Below are 24,844 nucleotides of genomic sequence, written 5' to 3' on the forward strand. Positions count from 1 at the left end.
CCCTCTACACATCTCTACCATGCTTTCTCATTCCCTCTCTTCAGGGAAAAGCAAAAGGAACCATCATTCATTCTAAAGCAATCACTAACGCAAGGAAGAAAGAAAAGGATTTGTGGAAGTGTAAAACCTAGAGTTTCACCATTTTAATTCCGCTGCACCTGACAACTGGCTTTGTCTTTGTTGAGTGTAGGTAGCATACAGGAAAAGTTAAGGGTGTTTGTGAAGGTAAGAACCGTCTTATTCATGTAAATGATTTTGTGATAAGTAATCTCTACTATGAAGCTGTCTATTCGACTTGATGAAGAATATTGCTCATAATCCATATAGGAGAACCAGAGCCTGATTCCTTCTCTACTGCAACTAGCGCTAAATGATGCATCAACTTACAATAAGGTGCATATGTCTGCCCTGTGTCCAATGAGCCTGAGCTCACTGTTTGTGACTCCTCTTAACGTTTGGTCTGTCTCAAATCATGTGCTTTGTTACCAGGCATCAAAATCTGGTGGACCCAATGGATCGATCTACTTCAGGTATGCTGGGGGTGAAACGGGCAGGGGCTTTTTCATGCTTAATATGAGCCTGGTCTTGGATGGATTTGCAGCGCAGAGTTGAATCGCCCAGAGAACAAGGATCTAGCTGGAGTGGTTCAAATGCTGGAAATCTTAAAGAAAGACATTGATAGTGCTTCACCGGGAGGACCAATTACATGGGCCGATTTGGTTCAAATTGCAGGTAAGCTGTGATAAAAGTTGCAGTTCAGCTGTAAATTGGGATAATTGTTTTGTCGGTCATGGCTATGAAAATGGACAGCTGTGGGTGCTCACATAATTTTCTGCAAAACATGATAAAGAGAAGGCTCACCTATCAGTGTTTGTTACTTTGAGGATTCTTTTTGTTATTTTACAGGACAATCAGCGATAAAGAGAGTTTTTCTTAATGCCGCCATCAAAAAATGCGGTGGGAATGTACAGAAAGGGGAAACTCTGTATTCAGCATATGGCTCTAGTGGACAGGCGAGATACTCCCTTCTGGCTGAATGTCCAAGAATTGGTGCTATATTGAGTTTTCAGAAACTGAAAGACTGATTTTTCCCTGAAAAATGGATTTGCAGTGGGGACAATTTGACAAGCAGCTTGGTCGCTCTCAAGCTACAGAACCCGACCCAGAGGGTAGAGTGCTTTTCTGGGATCAAGCGCCAATAGCCGATATCAAGGCAAAGTTTGATCAACTAGGCTTCAAGCCACGGCAGGTACTACTTAAGACAGCTCTTGCTTAATTTTCTAGATATATTTACTAGAAGGTTTTCTGCTTAACTTTCTGTATGTATTAAATGGAAGGCTGGTTTAATTAGGAACCTTCTTGAAAGATTGCAGAAATTTGTGCGTACTAAACTTTATTCTGACATCTCCATATCTGAAGGAAATACCCCCACTTCTTGGACTTTGTAGCTGTTTTGGAAGGGTACAATGAGCGGGAGAGAATACGAGAGAGAGAGAGAGAGAGAGAGAGAGAGAGAGAGAGAGAGAGAAGAAGAAGAAGAAGAAGAGAGTTTTACGTTGTAGGAAATTATCCCAAGATACCTTAAAGATCTCCGAAGAGAGAGAGACTCTACTGAAACAACCAACTGAGCAATGAATCAATGATTTACAATGGGGGCAAGGTGGTGCTTATATACTCATTTTAGCAAATTTCCCTACCCAGATTTTGACAAATAAGTAAAATAAATGCCTAAAGTCAAAATAATTATTGGGATCACATTGGCTATTCACTTGAGATGCTATAACTCTTAACAACTTCTTTGCAGGTCATAGTGGACATATGTAGGAAGACCAAGTCGATGTGAACACATCACGTCCAAACAATCTTGTAATTTTGGCTGTATCATGAATGATTGTGTAGAGCTTCTTTTCGTCTTGATTTTTGTTTGTTTGTTTGTGTGTGTGTGTGTTCTTTTTCTGTTTTTTTGTTTTGTTTGTTTGTTTTCTTTTTTTTTTTCCTGGTTGTGAGAAAGTTATAAATATAACTTTGTAGAATGCATGTTTTTAATAAATAATGGTTTCTCTTAAAACTCTTAAAAAATAAAAATAATATTTAAATTGGAGCCCTTTGGATCAAGGGTTTCTTATGTGGTTTCGTGAAATATCTCTTGTGAGAGGAGAGGTTGAGTAGTGATTCTAGCAAGGGATCACGGGCACTCGATTGCTCGCTATTGGCGATGATCTTTTGAGTGTAGCAAGCAGCCTTGTTTAAGGACCTCACTGCTTGGTAGTAGCCCGACTATACAAATGAGGGGTGTGGTTAGCACCAGTCTAGCCTTAGGATCTCTAGCCTTGAGGCGGGTGTTGATATGAAATATTGACCTTACTACAAAAATGAAAAACACTTCTACTTCTTGAGCTTCGACCAACAATGTTGATGACTCGCTGGTACGTCTTTTTGACCCTTCTTTCTTTTATACCTCTCAAGTTATTTATGCTATTTATGTATTCATGATAGTTCTATGATGTATGTTGGCCAAACCTTTCGAACTGCTTTTGTCCGTTTTCGGGAACACGTAAGAGAAGCGAGAAAAGTTCAAATTAAGAGCACCGTTAGTGAAAGTGTGAAGCCCCTGTATACGGCAATAGCAAAACATGGCTTTGAGTCTATCCGTTGTTTTCCTATTGAGCACATAGAGAGTATTTTCTTCTTTACGTAAAAATAAGACAATTTACCATAAGAAACCTATGCTTTGGCGAAGGCATCTTAAACCCGAGTTAGTTCTCCCTTCAAGTCAGTCTAAAAGAACTTGGATTCCTAAAGGTTCTTGTTCAGATCCACCTTCTATCCCTAAAATTAATTTAGTCGTCTTATACAACACTATTTCTAGTAGAATACAAGGTCTCCCTAGGGCTTCAATCTCTAGACTTGAGAGTGATGGCCCTTCTAACCATAGAAATTTTTCTTATAGGGATTTCAAACGGAGACTGATTTACCTATCTAGAGCCATGGAGTTGGGTTCTTTTTCTTATAAATTATTCGAAAGGTATAATATAAGGATCCTATTTAAGCTCTTGTGTACCCTTGAGAACTACTCTTATGAAGGTTTGGAGCCAAGAGAGTCTCATAGTACTCAACTTTAGGCAAATTTCTGAAGTCCAAGTATCCTACTCTGAAAAATCCCTTGGTTGGAAAGAAAGATTTGTTGATAACTATCTTTACCTCCCCTGACTTATACAAGATTGGATTAAGCTCTATTTTGAGATCTCAAGAAGCTTTGGATGCTCTCCCTCCTTGTGTGAGAAATGTATGGAACCATCCCATCGTAGCTTTCAAATATGTGAACTTTAGGACAAAAAGCTTTCAACTATAGTGACATTGGACATAATCTTAAAAATCAAGAAAGATAGCAATCTCACGTATTGATTGCCCTTGTAGTAAAACAACCTTTTCTTCTTACATAAATGGAGCTTTGGGTCATGTAGTTAGTGCCGATTGTTTTATTCTTTCTTCGGATTCCTTGAAAGATCTTTTCTCAAGAGGTACTAAATATAGGCTCCCTTCCTCAAATGACTCTTGCCTTCTCGAAGCCATAGAGAAAGGAATTTTTAGTTTCGTAGTAAAGTTTGAGGAGTCTTTAGGAGTTCAAGGTGTTTTTACCCATTGGAAGTCTGTAGTCCTCAAGAAAGCTTCTTTGAAGTTAGCATCTTGCTCTAGGAGCATTTCTTCAGGAAGGAATAGCTTAGGAAATGTCATCATGATTTTGTAATCTCTTACGTAGATAAGTGCTCTGATAACTTTGTTGTTACGTGCAAAAAGTTCTATTTAGAATGCTTGTTAGGTGAAATAAACTCTCAGATTTGCGATGATTTTGATCTTTCGATGCAAGAGGTTATCTTGAAACATAAAGATTTTTGTAAGTCTTTTGGTTTCAAGTGCCATCCTAAATCACCTTTTTTATATACCGTTTGGAAGTTCCACAAAAACCCTATAAAGCCTAGATTTATAGCTGCTTCTTGTAACACCTCTTTGGCAGAGGTTTCCAAATGGCTTAGTTATTGTTTCAAAGCCATTTACGTAGCGTAAATGAATTGTGGAAAAATCTGCTAAAAGAAGCAGACGTACCTACCGATTCAAGTTGGATTTTAAATGATTCAGTAGACGTGATTCCTGTTAAAAAGTTTTTGAACTCTTCAGGAAGCCTTAAGGAGAAACCTTCTCCTTTATGTCTCCAAACTTTTGACTTTACAACGCTATATACGAAGCTAAATTTGGAGGACCTTAAATTTAGAGTGAAGTCTCTTATTTCAAAAGGTTTTGCATACAAGCTTGAGAAGGATAGGTACAAGGCATTGCTAGTAGAAAAGTCAACCTTGAACTTTGACTTCTTATGGTTAAAGAGTAAGAATGTAGATGTAGACAAAGGAAGAAAGAGATTCACCAGGATTGTAGATGACATTGACATCATATCTTGCTTAGATTTTCTTTTGGACAATTTATATATAACTGTCGGTGACTCTCTTCTCAAGCAAAAAATTGGTATCCCTATGGGTACCAAATTGTGTTGTTTCTCTTGCTAATTTCTATCTTTTTACTTATGAGTTTGATTTTATGGAGCGTCTTGTCTTGCTAACACTTGCCCAATATTTTTGCACAAGTTATGCAATGTAAGCTTTGTAGGTGATCTTTTTGTTCCTGACGTTCATTCTTGTCAAAATTTTATGTACTTAAATTTGAGTCTGTAGGTGGAGGAATTTATCCTAAGGAGTTTTGTGAACTTAACTGTACCACAAATAGTGATTGTTGTGCCTTTTGAGACCTTAAGATTTTTCAGACTCCCTTGGGATTAGAAGTAGATATCTATGATAAGCGCCTGGAACCAGAATATGCAAATCTAAATATCATCCGTATGCCTCACGTTTCTTTGAACATTTTCTTTTAGCTAAGTACGATGTCATTTTCTCTCAACTATTTAGATTTTCTCGTCTTTGTTCTAGTAAATCTGCTTTTGTTGTTCAATCTTGCCATCTTATTTCCTTACTCGTTGAGAACATCTTATTTCTTTACTTGTTGAGAAAGGATACTTATTCAAAAGAATCATGAAAAACGTTCGTTCATTTTGCATCATAGTAAGTTTATTTTTAATGTTTCTTCCTTTGGAATGTTCAAGATAATCAGTAGTAACTTTAATAAAAGTGGGGAGCTTAAAAGCCCACTTACTGTTTGACTTAGTAACACATTGTTTTATTGTTTTGACCTCTAGCGCCTCTAGTATTTTTACTCTAGCTTGACAAATGCAGCAATGCTAGCCTTTATCATGGCTAAGTATGCCCATCACCTCCGGAGGGTGATAGAAACTCAGCTTGTTGGTTTGGTAGAGTATGTTCAAAGCATGAATGACCTCTATACAAACCTACACCTACTCTTGGGCACTTATGTCATGAGTAGGGATGTCATAGTTGTTGTCCAAGCTATGCATGATAAAGGTGATAATCTTATTCTTCCTGTTTGGACGAGCAACGAAGTTAAGGTCACATATAGTCAAGTTTGGATCTTTGCTCTTCATAGGTTTGTAGTCGTATTCATTTTTCGATTTCGTATTTAGCTTTTGTGAGGACTTCAAGAATTTGTTCGTTTAGAAGTTGTTGTGTGATGTTTGATTTCTAGGATTAAGTTTTTAAGATGTTTTATTCTTTTTTGTTTAAAGTTCAGTACTTGTTTTAAGCCAAGTAAGCTACGTCAACTTATTTTGTGCATGTCTTTTCTAAAAACATTTGTAAGTTAATAATGTTTTGTTTTATCTATTTTTGTTTCGTAGCAAATAAAGTGATTTAGTTTAGTTGTTTTTTTTTCCCCTTTTGTTGTGTCCCTTGCTTTTATAGTTTTACGAGTGCTTTATTCCCTCTTATAATTTGTGAGTTTAGACTATTCTAAACTTATGAAGGTATATATTTACAATGGGGGCAAGGTGGTGTTTATATACCTACCTTAGAAAATTGCCCTACCCAGACTTTGACAAATAAGTAAAGTCAAAATAAATATTGAAATCACATTGGCTTTAGTCAGCAGGATGATTGTGATACAGGAGGGCCCGCTGACACTCCAACCCACCACAGAGCTTGTTTCTCATGAGTGGAGCAGAGATAGAGAGTGTTTGTTGGGAGCTCATCTGTAGCCTAACACTATGGTTCTTCAGGAGATCCAGTTGCTTCCGCATCTTTGAGGCTTGATCCATCCCACCGGTGGAGACTGTACGTGACATTTGGCTACAGCTAGTCCATACACTTAGGGGCGAGTTTGAGAGACTTCAAGGCAGCTCCGACCACATGCGGGAGGGCCGCAAAGCCTTACGACTTTGGCGATCATGGCGCTTCTTCACCATAGTTCATGGCCCTTTTCATTGGGAGAGTCTCCCCACGTTTTGATGTAGCCCTCTCTAGCAAGGGCAGATTGTAGCCCATTGGGAGTTTTCTTAACTAATAGAAGGATCTTTTTCTTGCAAAAAAAGAAACATATCATGCACGTCTGCACATAAAAATCCACATCTCTCTTAAGCTGAGGCCAATAAAAGTAACTCTCCACTATCGCCTCAATGCCTCTATGCCCAATGTAAGGAAGATTAAGGCACTCCATCAACACTTTTGCAAAGTCCTCGTCACACATAACTTGATCTTACGTATCAAGTAACCATCCTTGAGATTGTATCTAGAAACTGTCTCCCCACTCTGAACTTTGTAACTCACATCGAAGTTTGGATTTGAAGTGTACTGCTTCCTCATATCATCGAAGTCATTGATGAAACTCTGTTGCAACTATAAAAAAATTGTGGTTCAAGAGATAGAGCATTTGAAACCGCTTTCTTCTTGCCCTCAAGATGGACAAATAGAAATGAAATTGCGACAAAATGTTTGCTATCTCATCTGCTTGTTGAACAACGTCGGTTAAGACAACAAACATCGTACACCGTGATGATGGTTTGTGTGCGTTGTAAAGTCTGCACCAAGGAAATAATGCTTCCATTGACCGAGAGCATGCATCATTGCTAGGAGTTCTTTCTCATAAACCTATGCTACCCTCTTTGACTCTAGGAGAAACCTGACTTTGATAAGCTATCATGTGTCCATCTTGCTTCAACACTGCTCCCAAACTACTACCTCTTACATCGTAATGAACCTCAAAAGGCTTCTGCAAGTTTGGAAGTACCAAACCTTGTCGTGTGGTCGATGTCTCCTTCAGTCGCTCAAATGGTGTATTTTGGGTAGGTCCTCGAGTCAATGGTATACCTTTCCATTAGCAACGGTAAAGAAATCTCCGCATAACCTCTCATTGTAAGAATATAAGGCTTAAGCCCAAGAAGCTCCTCACTTCATGCACATTCCGCAAAGGTGGCCAACTGCGAATAGCCTCAACCTTGGCCAGATCCACCTTAAGGCTCTACAATATGCCCCAAGGATTGGATTTCTTGCTTTATAGATGCAGGATCCACGGCTACAGGCTGGCTCTTTGTTGGCAGATATGTTCCCTGCTTCTCCTGAACCCGTTAGGGTTCGTGGAGATTCTATTGTACCTTCATGTAGTACTATGAGAGATAATCTTCATGTTGTTGTGAATATGACACAGTACGAGGAGAAGTTTCCCCCCTTGGACCACAGAAGAATGCATATGTTATGAGATCTCGATTTTTTTTTTTTTTGAAAACCAAGAAATTGTCTTGGTCATTTATTGTGTATTTTATGGATTGTTTGGGATCACACCTGTGTGGTGATCGGCTTTGCACATTTATCTTGAGGCTGTACCCTTGGGATGCTTATCTCTCTCTTGTCAAAAAGAGAGATAGCTGTGTCAAACAGCTAGATGAAAACTGAAGCTTTCTTCTCAAGCGAGCCTGGAAAAAGTATCAAACTTTAATCTCTTTGATTCTCCAAAGATGTCAACTAATTGTACTCATGCAGCCTCAAGATTGTGTTTCCCTTTGCCCCAAAGTAAGGAAAGAGGCATCCCTCCTCTGAATATCCTTATGATTCCACCCGTATGAAATCCATATACCCCCCCCCCCCCCCCCCACCCCCACCCTTAAATGGGTCAAGGCATCCCTACTCAAAAAGCGCCTTAATCACTTGTGCCATATGGCCGAAAAGAATCTGCTTTGTTCCATAAGGTCCAAAAGCACGTGCACGTATGCCATAGGGTCCAAAAGCATGTGAACCTACTCTATAATGGCCAAAAGCACCCACCCATAGGCATCCCCATCTGTCTCTTGACCACCATATTGGAAAACATAGGGTTTCTGCCCAAAAAGCCAAGAAAAGGTGGCATTTGCTGGTGCAACTCCTGCCTATTGTTTGTGCATCATTTGTTATGACACCTGCTGCTAGCTAGTGACTTAGTTTAGTTGGATCCCTAATTGTGTTAATTAACCCCCTTCCACTATGTGATATATGTGCTCTTTGGTTGAACCTTCATGTGTTTCGCTAATAACGTGGATCGTGAGAGTGTGTAAGAAGATGCTCCATGAGAAGATCAACTTGTCCTGATTTGTGGGATCGGGATGTGCCTAAGACTGCTCTGCATGTCCCTCTTCGTCACCGTCTTCTTCTCATTCTGGCTCCTCATCTTTGACTTCCTTTCAACTTCCTCGACCACACACTTGTACTCCTATGATTCATGATGACCTGGGGGTGTCGCGTCCATAGTCAGTTGTTGTAGATTTAGATCGGATTCCCTCAAAAGAAAGAATAGACCGTGCTCTGATACCACTGGAATTGGCAAGTCACCTGATAAGGGGTTAATACAATGCGACAACTCTACACATTGACTAAAAGCAACAAACTTCAAATGAAAGAGAACACTCGAGACGAGACATGGTGAGACGTAGCTCTCCATTCAGAAGCATCGACCCCTAAGCTAGGTGCCCTTGCGGTACTTATTATTTATATTGCTCAAATCGTCGTCTACTAAGGCAGACATTGTGAGCCCATTCGTACATGCTGAGTGATTATGGCTCACCCCTGGGGCTTGGCCTCATATTTGAAGGATTTGGACCTCACAAAGTAGCTGCTTTATAGCTTTCATTACTTGGTGGCCAAAAAAGCTTCTAAGTGCAAAGTCCACCACATAAGCATCTATCTGTATGCTTTGCCACATTGCACATGTCCGTACGCTTTGCCACATTGCACATGTCCGTACGCTTTGCCATATCAGCACGCATCCATATTGCGACATTGCACTGAGCTGAACAACCCAGCAATTTCCACTTCAAAATCTGGGCTATTACGAGTAGATTTTGGCGTGGGATTCTGGCTAGCCGGACAGAGATGCCACGTCACCAAGTTGTGACACCACTATGCAGGAGCTATTAGATGAGAAATACTTCCTTCTTTAAAGTTTCTAAAATATAACTTTTGATCTGTATAACTTTTAGCGTTTTTATCTGCTTGCTGAATCCTTTCTTGGCTAAGGATATCATATCTTGCATGCATCTTGGTAAGAAAAGCTGGCGTACTAGGGAAGCTGGTAGTCTGGGAATCCATAATCCGTGGAGTTCAAGGGGTCATATCATAATTCATCTCAAATTATGTAAATCCTGTGGCTCTGTGGATGGCTATTATAAGCAAATTATATCAATTGAAGATAAGTATCCTTGTCTGTATATCTATCTGAAAATAAACCTGTAACATATCTTCTAGAACTTGGTTCACCCTTTCTGTTTGACCTTCAGTCTCATGGTGATCACCGCTACTCATATTGAGAGTGACATCTAACTTGGCACACACTTCGCACCAAAAATGTCCTCTGAACTTCCCTTCTCTATTAGCCACAATAGATATTTATAATAAATAAATTGGCTACTCGGGGAGCCTCCATGATCTTGATCATAGGTAGAAAATGTGCTATCTTGTTCAAACGAGTCAACCACTACCATAATAGAATCCTTCCCCTTGATGTTATTGGTATGGCCACTATAAAATTCTTAGAAATGCTTTGCCAATCAGAATCTGGAATTTATAAAGGTTGTAATAATAACCCAGGCACCTTAACTCTTTCTAGTGACACTTGAAACATTTTGAAACATACTTCGCTTGAGATTTCGCCATCAAAGTGTTCTCTTTACTAGCTGTAAATTCTTATCTATGCCAAGATTGCGTGCACAAGGATATCATGACAATCGTGCTAAAATCTTTCTCCCAGTTCTTGTGTGCAAGGAACATAAAGCTTCCCTTTCCATTTAAGAAATCCATTTTCTACTGAAAATTTTGGAAGACTTGGTTAAGAACTACTTGATGAATTAGATGAGAGTGCATCATCAAGGTTTATCAATCCTGGATCGATCCTAGACCTTATTGATTGCAAATAAGGGTCTTCTAGCTTAGCTTCCTTAATCTTTTGAAGTAGGGTATTCTCTAAAACAATAAAACTCATATTATCCATAAGCTGTGATAATGCGTCAGCGACAACATTTTAAGCGGTGATGCAAATGGAAAAAAACTCGGTTGAATCAATCCCTTCTCCATATACTCGCCAATACATTTCTTGGCCTCAATCTCCTTCTTCGGACTCATTCTGAAAGGTGGTTTGTTGACTAGAGATGCCCTTGGTACAAGTTCTATCTTGTGCTCCACATTCCTGTGTAGAGACAACCAAGAAGATAATTCAAATTTAAAAACTTTTCAAAAATTGTACTCATATCTTTTCAAAAAGACCATAAGCAGATTTTACTTTACCTCCACCTCTTGTCGTGGCCACCTTAGGAGGTACACAATAAATATTGGAAATAATAACAAAAATGAGCATACTTACATTCAATCTTGAGCATCCTCGTAGCCTTGGAAGGTTCCCCTAATAGAAAATCAAGCTCTCCGCGAATGAGCACCCTTTTGCCATCGAACTCAAACTGCTAGAAAAATCTATCGGTGGCTTCTCTCTAGCATGCAACTACTTGCCTTATACTCGTCAAAACGTGCTAAATGAGTGATCTCAAATTCCCATTTCTCCTCAAAGGACCGAATCCTGAGATGTAGTCCAGCCACTCGTTGATCCCAAATTTCTGCTCCCTTGCCACAACTAACTTCACGGTATACTTATATTCTAAATGCTTCATGGGGAGTTGTAGCTTCTTGAAATTATGAAATAGCACAAGAACCAGAGAAGCTCTCCGACTCAATTGTACTTTTCGTCCTTTACAGGAACTTGAGAGACGGACCTCTCTACTCAATGATTGTCTAGTTTGCTTTCAGAGCACAACTGCTCTGCAAATGTGTCTCAGATTGCTCGAGTGTAGTTTGAAGCCTCCTTGGTCACATCTCAAAGATAAGTACATGCAAAACACAAATATAGTAGCAAACTCTGCGTAACTTATAGACAGATTATTACTTGTTGCGTTTGGCACGGAAAGCAACCTCCAATTGCAAACTCGTCCCGTGAACTTGTCTAACTATCACAGCAGGATCTTCTCATGCTCTTCCACCGGTTGTAACAGGCTTGGACACCCCAAGCGAGAAATCAATAGCAACACACGAACAAAAACTTCAAACTCACTTAACTTTAAGAGTAAGAAGAGAGAGAGAGAGAGAGAGAGAGAGAGAGAGAGAGAGAGAGAGAGTCGACACGGCATGGCGGAGTTCTGCGCCCAGAAGCATTGGCCCCAAAGAGTGGCGCCCCTTTTGGTATTTCTATATCATTGATCATCGCAAAGTACAACTCCCGAGGGATCTTTGCTCGTGAGGCCCCAAGGGCTTTTTTATTCTTACAAGGGTTGCCCAAAAGCAGAGCCCAAAAAAGAAAGCAGGTTCAAAAGCACTTGTATCAAGAAGCATTTGTTCTCAAAAGCTAGGACCGGAGATTCCCAACAGCAGGCAACGTAATTTGCGGAAATCCGTACAGCCTGCTACGTGTGGCACTTGCAACGCAAATTGCGCAAATTCCGTACGCCCATGCCACGTCTGCATCCATACGATCTGCCACGTCAACTGTAAAGCATTTACATATATAGAGCCAAAAAATTGCCATGCAAAACTAGAGCCAAACTGACCTTTCTTTCATGCCATAAGGGCATGTTCCCACGGGGAGGGCTTGAAACCTAACAATCCCCCCCTCAAGCCCGAACGAGAAAAACCACTCATGCTATGGCGAGTTTTTGGTGTACTCGTCAACCGTGAGTTTTAGGTTCTCTCACGACCAAGGATTTTGGTGTATCCACAACCTGGTGCTATGATAGTGAACCCCTTCTTGAACAAATAGGGTGTAGGTTGAAAAATTAGCTACCAACAAATGGAATTTTTGGTTCACTGCCCAACCTTGGGTTTAAGATGTACCCAGTAACCTCATAAGAAGCGGGACAAAAATGGGCTGAGAACAAATGTTTTTGGGAGGTCTTACCACTTATGTATGTGTGGCAGTGTCTAACCCGTACAAAATTTGGACATGGCTGTAATGAAAAAATTGATAGGCTTTTGATAAGAAATATTTGATTGTTTTTGACAATAGACAAAAGCCGACAAATCTATGACACTAAAAGTGGAAAAAATAGTTTTGAAAACTTGTACCACAACCTCGAAGCAGATCTTCATGTTCTACATCAGTTTCCTTGTTGCTAGCTGTATCCGATTGACAAGAAAAGCCACAAAATTGGTCCAAATATGGCATACATCTCCAATGTGAAGCTTTAGATAATATTGTTAAAGAATGGATACATGCAAGTGCATGCCATTCCGAGCAACCAAAAACAAGCATGTGCCTTTGGACATGTTGCGCACTAAAAAGCACATGGAGTATCTCTGTGTACTCCAAATTGATCACTTGCAAAACCACAAAGATCACCACCACTTTGCTAAACATCACCTTGAAGGCTACAATCACCTTCATTGACAAGGCCATTTTTACAAGTATCCTCAGTGGCTCACTGATTTGCTGTAGCATTTTGATATGCTAGTCGAAAGAGGAACGACTCTATGTAGTGGCGTTCTGATATGTTGTTGTAATTCGTCAACAAACTCCTTTGCTAGACAACTCTCGAAGTCACCTCTTCACCCTTGCAGTATGAAGCGTTTTGAAATGCAATGAGAGCACTACTGACTTGGATCTGCTACAACTGTTTTGGATGCCTTTTGATTTGCTGCGAAAACTCCTTACCAATTCACCACATGATGCACTGCTTAGGAACCGCTTGAGAGAGCGTTTTGATATGCCCACATAGGACTGCCGCCTAAAGCACTGCAGCGTGTTAGAACGCACAAGTCCGAGCACGGTTTGCCTTGCTAGCGTCAAGAGCTACAACTCGCGAATTCTCTTACCTTTTGAGATGCTGGGCGCAGAGGCTTCTTCACCTGCCCGCCTAAGCTCTGCTAGTGCCATGTGAGCCTTGATGATGCTAACCTGCAGCGCTTATCCCCTGCCCGCCTGGGCTCTGATACCAGTGTTAGCTGTAGCGGGGCTATGGAGAATGCCTCCTGTGAGGAGCCATGGCGTGTAGGTGCAAGGCAAGGAGAAGGTAACGAGAGAGAGAGAGAGAGAGAGAGAGAGAGAGAGAGAGAGAGAGAGAGAGATCCGACACAGCAATAAGACAAAAAAGACAGGCTATGATATTTTTGTTTTGATTGTAAAGCATTTACATATATAGAGCCAAAAAATTGCCATGCAAAACTAGAGCTGAACTGACCTTTCCCGCATGCCATAAGGGCATGTTCCCAGAGGGAGGGCTTGAAACCTAACATCAACATGTCAGTGCATTTTAGGCCAGAGGTCAAGCTTTTGGTATTTGGGGTTTTAGGCCTCTCGGCCGGTGCTCCATAAGTTCTTTAAGTTGATTGGTAAAGTTTCTCTTGTCAACTCGGCCATTTCTCTTTTAGTTGGTCATGCCACATCATCACTTTGTGACATTTCTCCCTCTTGAAAAAATTGTAATTGCCCTCGATTATGCTTGCAGAACTGATGTAAGCCAGAAACCAGTTCAGAAGACACTGACTCTAAGCACTAACGCACTAGACAACACATATCTAGCACTTGCACAAAGACGACAGTTAGTCAACAGTCAAATCACATTCACATCACTACTTCTGTCGAGATCTTGGATGAGAATCATGATCTACGGCAACGTACTTAGCAATCACACATAGATTTGTCATTGATCTCTTACAGATGTCTCGATTGACTAAATCTTGTTACTATCATGTCCATCTCATCTCTCCGGAAAACAAGACCGAAATGTTGCAGTCATTTCATCTTTCAAACATACACTCATATACTACTCGTATGAAAGAGCACATGTAACAGATTCATTTCGGGAATTCCCAGTTCAAAGTACTTCTTTCATAAAGTCATCCAGCATAATACTGTCAGCCCCATCAGTATCCCTGAAATCCAAAGGAAGTCAGTGACTTTATTCCATCTGAGTAATTTGTGACAAAGGAGCGGAGTAACTCTCCTCTTATGTAGTTCACGGTTGCACCAAATTCAACCCGTTGATCATCGGGAACTCTTGGAATAGTCGAAGCTAGACCAAAAGCCTCAAGGTAAAGTTCCAGTATGCGAGGAGTATCTGCCAAGTCCTCCTCCTCCATCCACTTCGCATCCACCAATGCTGGATAGTTGTTGACTAAGAACCACCTTTCACTTTTCTTTCCTTGTGAGCCAGTGTCTGTTCCGGATTGAGAATCTCCTCGTTCTTTTCCACTTTAGGTTGCTCCTCAGGCGTTCACTGGCACCTCACCTTTGAAACGTTTTCAAAAGACTCACATGAAATGCAATGTGAACATTCCAAGTATCTGGTAACTTCAATGTAAAGGATACATCATTGATCTTCTCTTAAATCTGGAAAGGGACATAGTATCACATACTTAGCTTTGGGAAAAGCCCATATGCATACCTTCTCAAACCATAAAAGCACCCAATCATTCTCCTCCAGCTGCAAGTCACGTCGATGCTTGTCTGCCTTCTTATGCCTTGCTTGAGACTTCTCAAGAGCCTCGCGTACCTTGGCAAAAGCAGTATCAAGATCTAGATCATACTGATCTACTTCAAAATCTTATCCTAGGTGCCTACAATAGGTGGAACCTTCTCGGTACCCTCGATGATCTCAAATGGTGCCTTCCCCGTATGCAATGTGTTGTTGTAGGCAAACTCCACCACGGGCAAATGCTTTTCCCACTGAGTCTTTGATCCGAAATATAGGACTTCAACAAGTCTCAAAGTACTGAAATATAGGATTGCCGGTCTGTCGAGAAATGCAACCGTGTGCCAATGTTCTTTGTAACCGACTTGGACACTCCAAGTCAAGAATCAATCACGATAGCACCAAATAACCACTTCAAAACAGTTCACAGTTTACAATAGATTTGCACTGGCCCGGCAGAGTTCCGTGCCTAGAGATATTGGCCCCAAAGACTGGTGCCCCTTTCGGTATTTCTTTATGTATTAATCAATGTTCACCATACAAGAGAGCGGTTAGGGTTTCACTCTCAGACTCTGCGTCCATAGGCTCTGCAGAGTGTGAGCCCTCACCGCTTATTTAGATTACAAGGGTTGCCAAAAGCAGAGCCCCAAAAGCTTCCAATCAAAAGCAAGGTTTTCTCTCTCTCTCACACAAGCTCTCTTGAGCTTTTAATAAACTAAAGCAATAGTGCTCTCTCTCTCTCTCTCTCTCTCTCTCTCTCTCTCTCTCTCTCTCTCTCTCTCTCTCATGCGTAGGAAAATAAAGCAAAACTGACGCAAAAGCAATTGAAAAGCTGCCGCAAATTCAGCCAGCGCAATTTTCGGATTTTCAGCCTGCTGCCAAGGTTATGGTTAGGATTTAGGACAGTTTTTAGGGTTAGGGTTAGGCTTAGGGTTTCTGGCAGATTTTAGGGTTTGCAGGTTTTAGGGTTAGGGTTTGCAGAATTAGGGTTTTCAGCAGCTCGGCTCCCGAGCAGACACGTCATCACTTTGTGACATACCCCCCTCTTGAAAGCATTGTAATCACCCTCGATTACGCCTGCAAAACAGACAGAGGCCACAAACCGTCATAGCAGACACCGATTGTTAGTACCTACGTACTAGGAACACATATCTAGCACATGTACCAATCGATAGTCACATCACACGACATCATAGGACATCACTAGACATCACAGGACATCACATGACATTCAACATTCATTCGGACCTTAGACCATGATTTATCGGCAATGTAGCTAGCAATCGCATCTAGATCCAATCGGGACCTCATCGATGTCCGATTGACTAACCCCTATTGCAACCATGTCTATTCGAGATCAATCAGACCAAAATGCTGCAGTCATTTCGTCTATCAGTTCTTGCACTTAAAAGAAGTCAAGAACAAATCAGTATCATAATCAAGAATTACATTTCATAAAGTCATACAGGTGAATACTGTCAGCTTTCAGTATCCCTGAAGCTCAAAGAGACATCAGTGACTCTAGTCTCTAAATCAAGGCATCTGTTGACAAAGGAGCGGAGTGACTCCCCTCTTGTGCATCCCACTGCACCAGATCTCCGGCCAAGTTGAATTATGGGTTCTATTTGAAGTAGACTATGCTAAACCAAAAGCATCGAGGTAAAGTTTCACAATCTGAGGAGTATCTGTCAGGTCCTCCTCCTCCATCCACTTTGCATCCAATGCAGGATAGTTCTTGAACTTAACCAAAACAGCCTACCTTTGTTCTTCGTATCCTTATGTGCCAAAATCTGTTCAGGAATAAAGATCTCCTCGTTTTCTTCCACTTCGGGTTGCTCATCAGGCTCCCCATTATCAGGCACATCACCTTTAAAGGTTTCAAGAGACTCACATGAAATGCATTGTGAATCCTCCAAGTATCAGGCAGTTTCAGTCGGAAGGAGACATCATTTATCTTTTCAGTGATCTGGAAAGGTCCGTAGTATCGCATACTAAGCTTTGGAAAAAGCCTCTCCTTTCCCTTTTTCTTTCTCAGGTGTGCCTTCTCAAAACGTAAGAGCACCCAATCATCCTCCTTCAATTTCAAGTCACGACGATGGCGATCTGCTGCCTTTTTCTATCGTTCTTGAGTTCTGCAAAGTCTCGCGAACCTTGGCAAACGCCGCATCTAAGTCTTGGTATATTCATCGGCTTCAAAAACCTTATCTTTCGTGCTTAGGAAGGGTGGAACCTTCGCAGCACCTTCAACAATCTCAAATGCAGCCTTCTCCATCGAAGAGTGTATCGTGTTATTGTAGGCAAATTCCACCAAAGGTAGGTACTTTTCCCATCAAGTCTTCTGATCCGAGATATAAGACTTCAATAAATCTAAAACCATTGAATTGGCAATCTCAGATTTCCCGCCAGTCTGCGGGTGGAACGATGACGATAACTGCAACCGTGTGCCAATGTTCTCCCAAATTGCCTTCCAAAACAAACTCGTAAATCCGGGGTCTCTGTCGGAGACAATCATCTCAGGCATGCCATGTAATTTGAAGATCTGGGCCACAAACAGTCTCGCTAAGTAATTTGGCTTGACTGTTTTCTTCACTGGAATGAAATGAGCATGTTTGCTAAATCTGTCAATAACAGTCCAGATACCATCGTGACCACTCTGTGTTCTCGGGAGATCAAAAATGAAATCCATTGCAATACTTTCCGAGGGGCGGGTGGGTATGGGTGAAGGCTGTAACAATCCCTGTGCTTTATGCCTGTCAAACTTGACCTTCTGGCATACTAAGCAACTGTGCACAAACTCTTTCATATCCTTTTTGAGTCTCAGCCAAAAGAAGTATATCTCTACCCCTTTCATGGTGGTAGCAATGCCGCGGTGACCCGTAAAGGTGGACAGTGACATTCAGTCATAACCTTTTCTCTCAACGGCTGTGTAACGCACAATATGGTTTTTCTCATCAAGTAGCCATCCCGAATGGAATATCCCGCTGCTGTCTCCCCATCCCGTATCCGTGTGAAAATGTTTGCAAAATCTGTATCTGTGGCATACTGATCGACGGTATCCTCAAAGCTCCTATGATGTATCACGGAAATAGCCAAAACCAACGGCTTCCGAGACAAAGCATCTGCCACTACATTCTTCTGTCCCTGCACATGGACAATCTGGAAGTGAAATTGTGACAAGATGTTCGCCCACCGCATTTGCCTTTCCGAAAACTGCTTCTGTGACAAGAAGTAGCGCAAACTCTGATGGTTTGTAAAGACGGTAAAATCCGCTCCGTGTAGGTAATGCCGCCACTGAGTAGAGCATTGATAACCGCCAAAAGGTCTTTCTTATAAATCTGTGCTGTCATCTCCGGCCTTGAGAACAATCGACTCTCGTAAGCAATGACATGGCCTTCTTGCATTAAGACCACACCCAGACTACGACCACAAGCATCACAATATACTTCAAATGACTTCTGCAAGTCCGGCAAAGTCAAAACTGGTCCTGTAGTCAATTTGTCTTTCAATGTCTAAAAGGCAGTCATCTCTGTGGATCCCCACGAGAAAGAGACTCCTTTCTGTGTCAAGATATGCAAAGGGGAAGCAACCTCTGCAAACTTTTGAATGAACCGCTTGTAGTATGAACACAGTCCCAAGAAGCTTCTAACTTCATGGACATTCTTCAAATCGGGCCAATCATGTATAGTCTCTATCTTGGCCGCATCCATTTGCACTCCTGCAATGTGTCCCAAAAAGTGTATCTCTGGTAGGAAAAATTCACTTTTCTTTGCATTAATCACTAACTTGTGATCTCGTAATGCCTGAAAGACCTCAAGTAGACGATCTCTGTGTTCAGCCTCATTCTTGGAGAAAACAATGATATCATCAAAGAAAGTGCCAACAAATAGCCCGTACTCTCGAAAAATCCTGTCCATCAGCCGGTGAAATGTCGCAGGAGCATTGGTTAAGCCAAAAGGCATCACCAAAAACTCAAATAACCCAAAAGTTGTCCGAAAAGTTGTCTTGTAGACGTCTCCCGGCGCGATCTTGATCTGGTGATATCCACTCTTCAAATCAATCTTGCTAAAGCACGAGGATCCCTGTAATCTGTCGAGTATATCATCGATCCTAGCAATCGGAAAGCTGTTCTTGATGGTGATTTTGTTGAGAGCTCTATAATCGATGCACATTCTCCAAGATCCGTTTTTCCTCAAAACCAACAACACTGGAGAGCAATACGATGAAGTACTAGGCTGGACAAGACCCTTTTCCAAGAGGTCTTTCACTTGGTTCATAATCTCTTCTTTCTGCACTCGACTCACACGGTAAGGTGGCCGGTTCGGTGGTGTGCTTCCAGGTATCAGATCAATGGAATGATCTTCAGGACGAGCAGGTGGTAACTCGCCTGGTAGGTCCTCTGAGAAGCAATCAGTATGAGAGTGGAGAAAATCTTGGCGTTCTTTATCAAGTTTAGACATATTTGTCCTATCCTTATCGCTCAATTCTTTCATAAAGATCGAGTAAACAAACAGACTGAATTTCATTAATTTAGAAATGGCCGAAGCCGATACAATAGGATAGACTCGCCCCTTCACTTTTATATCAGGTACAATGGTTTTGTCCTTCTCTGTAGTCAATGTCGCTTTCCTCGCCCGATAATTGACCACTGCATTGTTCTTGTGGTACCAGGGAATCCCTAAGAGAACATCACAACCCTCCAAAGGCATTATGAAAAAGTCCTCATGCCCCAGATACCCCTGACAATGCAACCGAAGTTTGCCAATGACAGGTGTAATGGCTACGTCCCTGCCAGGTGCCGCTAGAACAGCCTCTGCAAGTGGTCCCATCCGATCGAGAGTGATCTCGAGCTGCGCCACCAATTGATCTCGAGCTGCGCCGCCAATTCTGGTGAAATGAAGTTGGCCTTGGCTCCTCCATCAAAGAAGATCAAGGCTTCTTGATCTTTCACTTTGCCCCAAGCTCGGCAAAGTTCTGTACTCTCGTCCATGGTGTTGGGATCGGTACCCACACAATCTGGAACCAATCCTGTTTCCATCTTGCCTTTTCTTCCACGTTCCTCTGCTACTCTCGAACTCTGAGGCCTGTCATCGTCCTTATCATTATGTTCTTTTTGTGCCTTTTTAGGGCACTTCGCGGAGATATGTCCATGTTCCCCGCATCCAAAGCACTTCCCTTCTTTGATGAAGCGAGCTCTCTCCTAAGGAGTAAGCTTGGGTTGTGCATCCTTCTTCTCTGGGTTGCTCTTTCTCTTTCTACTTTCATTCCCAAAAGTCTGTTCGGCTCGTTGTGTCGTGACCTCATCGGTGGGGTAGGTTAGATTGCCAGAATGAATGGCAAAGCCCCGCTTCGCATGACTCATCAACTTCTGAATAGAAGCTGACTTCTGTTCCAAGCAGTGATCTCGGATCTCTGTAGGTAGACCCAAGGTGAACCGCTCAATCTGTTCTCTGATCGAGATCTTCTTGAATGAAGAGGCAGGTAGAAAAGAGCTCCAGAATGTCTCACAATAAGCATCCATTGTATCTCTCTTGATCATCCGAAGATGGTTCCAATCAGCTCATATATCGCGTTCATACTCTTGCGTCAACCAAGAAGAAATAAAAAGCTTCTTAAATTTCAGCCATTTAACTCGTGCAGTCTTGTTTAAAAGAAGCTTGAACCACCAAGTTCGAGCATTCCCCTTGGAGTAAGAGGCAGCTCTCCGAATCTTGGAGTGCTCTGAATAGCGTCCTCCCGTGAAAGCGATGTCAAACTGCTGTATAAAAGACAAAGCCTTCAAAGCATCTTTGTATCCTGAAAAGTGTCAAATTTGATCGACTGTCCACCTTCCTTAAATTCTCGAACTTTCTTGCTTTTATCTTCCAGAAAGTCATACTAGTTGGCTTTATAAAAATTCTTCTTGTTCGCATAAAATTTGCCATCATCAGAGTCTGAACTATCCGTAGACGAGTCCTTTGTAGAACTGTCACTCACTGGACGAGATTTAGACTTCATTGCCTTTTTCTTGCCCTTTCTGAAGCGTTGTTTCTTGCTTCGCTTTTTACCTTTTCTGTCTTCTTTGCTCGAATCTGAAGAGCTAGAAGAAGTGTCAGAAGAAGAAGAACTGGGTACTTCTTCAAATCGAACACGCTTCTTCTGTTTCTTTGCTTTATCAAATGTCGATTGATGACCCAAATAACCCGGGAAGTCAGTGCCTTTCTTCTTCTTTTTGCCATGCTTTTTGGCTTTCTTCTACGCGTCAAAAAGCTAAGCAATCCGTGCATCAATCACCTCTTCTAATTCCTTCTCTGAATATTGCTTGTGGTCAAAAGGTTTCTTGAGAGCAGGTTTCGGGGGTGGTGTTGTGTTTTTCTGCCATTGTGCATGCACTTCTTGAAAAGAAGTCTCGCTCATATATTTTGCCAATTTCGGGTCCTTCACAAAACTGAGCATCATATTTGTTCATCGCCGATCAATTGACGATGCTTCATCTCTCGTTGCTCCGCCTGAGTAGGCCGAGGTGGGCCATACTCCCTGTCGGAATCTTCATTGTGATCCCTGCCCGCATCTCCAGATGCAGAATGAGTCGACTGATCCTTGCGTGAAGCCATAGGTGCCGCGGAAAAAAACAAATTGGGGACCGGATTTCCCGTAGAAGAGAAATCGGCCGTGCTCTGATACCACTGTAACCGACTTGGACACTCCAAGTCAAGAATCAATCACGACAGCACCAAATAACCACTTCAAAACAGTTCACAGTTCACAATAGATTTGCACTGGCCCGGCAGAGTTCCGTGCCTAGAGAATTGGCCCCAAAGACTGGCGCTCCTTTCGGTATTTCTTTATGTTTTAATCAATGTTCACAGTACAAGAGAGCGGTTAGGGTTTCACTCTCAGACTCTGCGTCCAGATGCTCTGCAGAGTGTGAGCCCTCAACGCTTATTTAGATTACAAGGGTTGCCAAAAGCAGAGCCTCAAAAGCTTCCAATCAAAAGCAAGGTTTTCTCTCTCTCTCTCTCTCACACAAGCTCTCTTGAGCTTCTAATAAAATAAAGCAATAGTGCTCTCTCTCTCTCTCTCTCTCTCTCTCTCTCTCTCTCTCTCTCTCTCTCTCATGCATAGGAAAATAAAGCAAAACTGACGCAAAAGCAACTGAAAAGCTGCCGCTAATTCAGCCAGCGCAATTTTCGGATTTTCAGCCTGCTGCTAGGGTTAGGGTTAGGGTTTAGGACAGTTTTTAGGGTTAGGGTTAGGGTTTTTGGCAGATTTTAGGGTTTGCAGGTTTTAGGGTTAGGGTTTGTAGAATTAAAGTTTCAGCAGGCTCCCGGGCAGACACGTCATCACTTTGTGACATTCTTCAACTAGCGAATCGGGGATCTCTGTCCAAAACAATGGACTCATGCATAGCATGTAATCAGAAAATCTGTGAAACAAACAGTTTAGCCAAATGATCGGGCTTAACTATCTTCTTGACCGAAAAAATGAGCCTTCTTATTAATTTGTCGATGACTGCTCAAATGTCATCATGCCCACTCAGCGTCTTGTGATAATCAAAAATGAAATCCATTGCTATACCTTCCCATGGTTGGCTAGGGACCGGTGAAGGTTGCAAAAGACCTGACTTGACCTTTTAGCATATCAAACAAACTCGTCCACATCCTTTTTTTTCCTTGGCCAATAGAAGAACCGTTGCACACCTATCACGGGTGGTTTCTATGCAGAAATGACCTGAAAAAGGTTGACTATGGTACCTCTCAAAACCTTATTTCTCCACAGTTGTGTCACACACAAGTATTTATTCCGCATCAAATAGCCTTCCATGAGCGGATAGCCCGCAACCACTTCCCCACTCTGTCATCGCGGTCAAAGATGTCTGCAAAATGTGGATCTGTGGCGTACTAATCTTACCATATCCTCGAAGCTATGGTGATGAACTGCCGAAATAGCCAAAACCTAAGGCTTATGAGACAGTGCATCCGCCACCACACTCATCTGTCCCTGGTCATCCACAATCTGAAAGTGAAATTGTAACCAAGTGTTTGCCCACCGCATCTTCTTGTCCAAAAGCTGTTTCGGAGACAAGAAATAGCATAAACTCTGATGTTCGGTGAACACTGGCTCCAAGTAGAAAGTGTCTCCACTGAGGAAAAAAATGAATGATTGCCAAAACCTTCTCATAATTGTGTGCAACCCATTTTGGTCTGGAAAATATTTGGCTCTCATAAGCTTAGACTACGCCCCCAATTTACCTCAAATGGATTTTGCAAGACTGGCAAAGCCAATATTGAGCCTTCTCCTTGAGAGTCTTGAAGGCTGCAATCTTAGATGGTCCCCTATGCGAAAAGAGCCCCTTTCTATGTCAAAGCATGTAGAGGAGAAGCAATCCCCACAAACCTTCGAATGAATCGTAGGTAGTAAGACCAAAAACCCAAAAAGCTTCGGACTTTCTTCAAATCGGGCCAATCTCTGATTGTCTCCATCTTGGCCGGGTCCATTCTGATACCCTCCGCAGAGACGATGTGTCCCAAAAAGAGGATCTTGGGTAAGAAAAACTCGCTCTTCTTCCCATACACCACCAACCAATGTTGCCTCAGTGCCGGGAAAACCTGTTATACAGATGGTGTCTGTGCTCTGCCTCACTCTTGGAGAAGACGATGATGTCGTTGAAAAAGGTGCCCACAAGTGACCTGTACTTGGTGAAAATCCTGTCCATCATCCTATTAAACATTGTTGGAGTGTTTGTGAGATTGAAAGATATCACCAAATACTTGTACAAGCGAAGAGACGTCCTGGATGTTGTCTTACAGACTCCTCCAGGAGAAATTGGGATTTGATGATAACCACTCTTCAGATCAATTCTACCAAAACAAGTAGAACCGTGAAGTTTGTCTAGTATATCATCGATCCTCAGAATAGGGAATCTGTTCTTGTGGGTGACTACCATGGGTCTATACCTTGCACTTTCCTTCAAGGGTGAATCTGAGCTTATCTTGGATTCATCTAGGTATAATCTGTTCTTGATGGTGATTTTGTTGAGAGCTCTATAGTCAATGCACATTTTCCAAGATCTATCTTTCTTTAAGACCCACAGCACTGGCGAACAGTAAGGTGATGTACTGGGCCGAATGAGATCCTCTAGAAGCTCTTTCACTAGGTCATAGTTTGCCTCTTTCTTCTTCACAATCCTTAGTTCGTAGGAACCGTCGGATGCACTACCATCTGATTCTCGTACTATTCTAAAATCTTGTGATGTTCTATTATCCGATTCCCTTGATTCATTCTCTTCATTGGAAGACTCTTGCCCTGATGGCGTGGATAATGTTCCATCCATAGGATAAGTCAATGAGCCGGCATGCATCCCAAATCCTTGTTGAGCATATCTCATAAGTCTTTGAATAGTGTCAAACTTCTACTCTCGATTCACTTCTTGGCAAACCACAGCAAAGCTCAATCTGGTCTCTTAAAGTAATCTTTCGAAACGAAGACACTAGCAAATAGGTATCCCAAAACCTCTGGCAATAAACCCAATGTATCTTTCTTAATCATTCTCAAATGATGCCAAGTTGTGATGACATCTCTTTCATATTCGTCTGATATCCAAGTTGACGTGAAAATTCTCTTGAGTTTTACTCACATCGTAGGTGTTTCTCTGCGTAGCAACAGAGTAGACCACCATGACTGTGCAATTTCTTTCTAGTAAGATGTTGTCCTTCATCACACCTTGGAGTGTTTCGTGAACCAATTCCCGAGAAGGCGATGTCGAATTGCTATACAAACTCAAGGCTTCGAAGGGTGTCCTGGTAGCCTGAAAACGTCTTGAACCTGATGGCCTGACCTCCTTCCTTGAACTCCTTGGTCTTCTTGCTCATCTTCTCATTGTCAGAAGAGGATGAGCTCTCCTCTCCAGACTGCTAGAGATGGCCTTCCATGCCTTCTAGACTTTTTCAGAAATCTACTTTTCTTGCTCTTCTTGCTTTTTCTTCGCTTCTTCCGCCTTTT

General features: G+C 41.9%; 1 protein-coding gene across 1 annotated transcript in view; it reads left to right on the top strand.

Annotated features, from left to right (window-relative positions):
• TL29 (ascorbate peroxidase 4) overlaps positions 1–24,844 on the top strand; it is a 68,005-nt gene that overhangs the window by 40,351 nt on the left and 2,810 nt on the right. Inside the window, exons 4-9 of the mRNA XM_086501134.1 lie at positions 191–225; positions 328–393; positions 490–530; positions 602–732; positions 907–1,013; positions 1,112–1,249. Coding sequence (XP_086357260.1) covers positions 191–225; positions 328–393; positions 490–530; positions 602–732; positions 907–1,013; positions 1,112–1,249 — 518 coding nt within the window. The remainder of the gene's footprint in view (positions 1–190; positions 226–327; positions 394–489; positions 531–601; positions 733–906; positions 1,014–1,111; positions 1,250–24,844) is intronic.

Source organism: Adiantum capillus-veneris, chromosome 26 (assembly GCF_014529385.1).
Source record: "Adiantum capillus-veneris isolate H3 chromosome 26, ASM1452938v2, whole genome shotgun sequence".
Lineage (NCBI taxonomy): Eukaryota > Viridiplantae > Streptophyta > Polypodiopsida > Polypodiales > Pteridaceae > Adiantum > Adiantum capillus-veneris.